This window comes from Fulmarus glacialis, unplaced genomic scaffold (genome assembly GCF_000690835.1).
Source record: "Fulmarus glacialis isolate BGI_N327 unplaced genomic scaffold, ASM69083v1 scaffold10597, whole genome shotgun sequence".
Taxonomy (NCBI): domain Eukaryota; kingdom Metazoa; phylum Chordata; class Aves; order Procellariiformes; family Procellariidae; genus Fulmarus; species Fulmarus glacialis.
The window spans coordinates 397-1,026 of NW_009221272.1; the positions used below are offsets into that span (position 1 = coordinate 397).

At 57.1% G+C, this 630-nt stretch overlaps 1 protein-coding gene across 1 annotated transcript in view; it reads left to right on the plus strand.

Annotated features, from left to right (window-relative positions):
* The window catches only part of LOC104079129 (metabotropic glutamate receptor 4), an 18,016-nt gene that overhangs the window by 388 nt on the left and 16,998 nt on the right, over nt 1-630 (plus strand). Inside the window, exon 2 of the mRNA XM_009581041.1 lies at nt 107-247. Within this exon, the coding sequence (XP_009579336.1) occupies nt 107-247 (141 nt within the window). The remainder of the gene's footprint in view (nt 1-106; nt 248-630) is intronic.

Genomic DNA, 630 nt, shown 5'->3' on the forward strand with positions numbered 1-630 from the left:
GCTCACAAGACCCTCCTTCCCCTCTGCCTGGGGATTTTTGGGCCACATTAAGCATCTCTCTGCCATCCCAGAGATTTATCCCCTCCGTCCCCTCTTCCCCGGGCAGGTTTCGACCGCTACTTCTCCAGCAGGACACTGGACAACAACCGCCGAAACATCTGGTTTGCCGAGTTTTGGGAGGAAAATTTCCACTGCAAGCTGAGCCGGCATGCGCTGAAGAAGGGCAGCAGCATCAAGAAGTGCACCAGTAAGAGCTGTGGGGATGCTGCGAGGCTCGTGGATGTGTGTTGCTGTATCGCACGGGGTGCACAGGGATGCGAAGGCGATGGCAGAGTGCCCAGGGCAGGCGTTAGAAAAAGTTTCGCTTGCTTACCCCTTATGGCCTTTCAGCTCAGCCACATCCTTATTGCTCCAGTAGCTGCCAGCCCAGCTCAAGGCAGCTACGTGGCAATTAATGTTCCATGCTGGCGGTCTCGGTTGTAAGCGTGTTTTTTTTTGGACTAAGCATCAAAGCCAGGTGGGAATTTGGGGAAGGCTGGAGAAACGCCGGTGCTTCTGCAGCGTGGGGAACGTGGGCGATGCAGAGCTGCTCGCCTGCGCAGGCACTCGGGTGTCCGCTGGGCTCGTGGC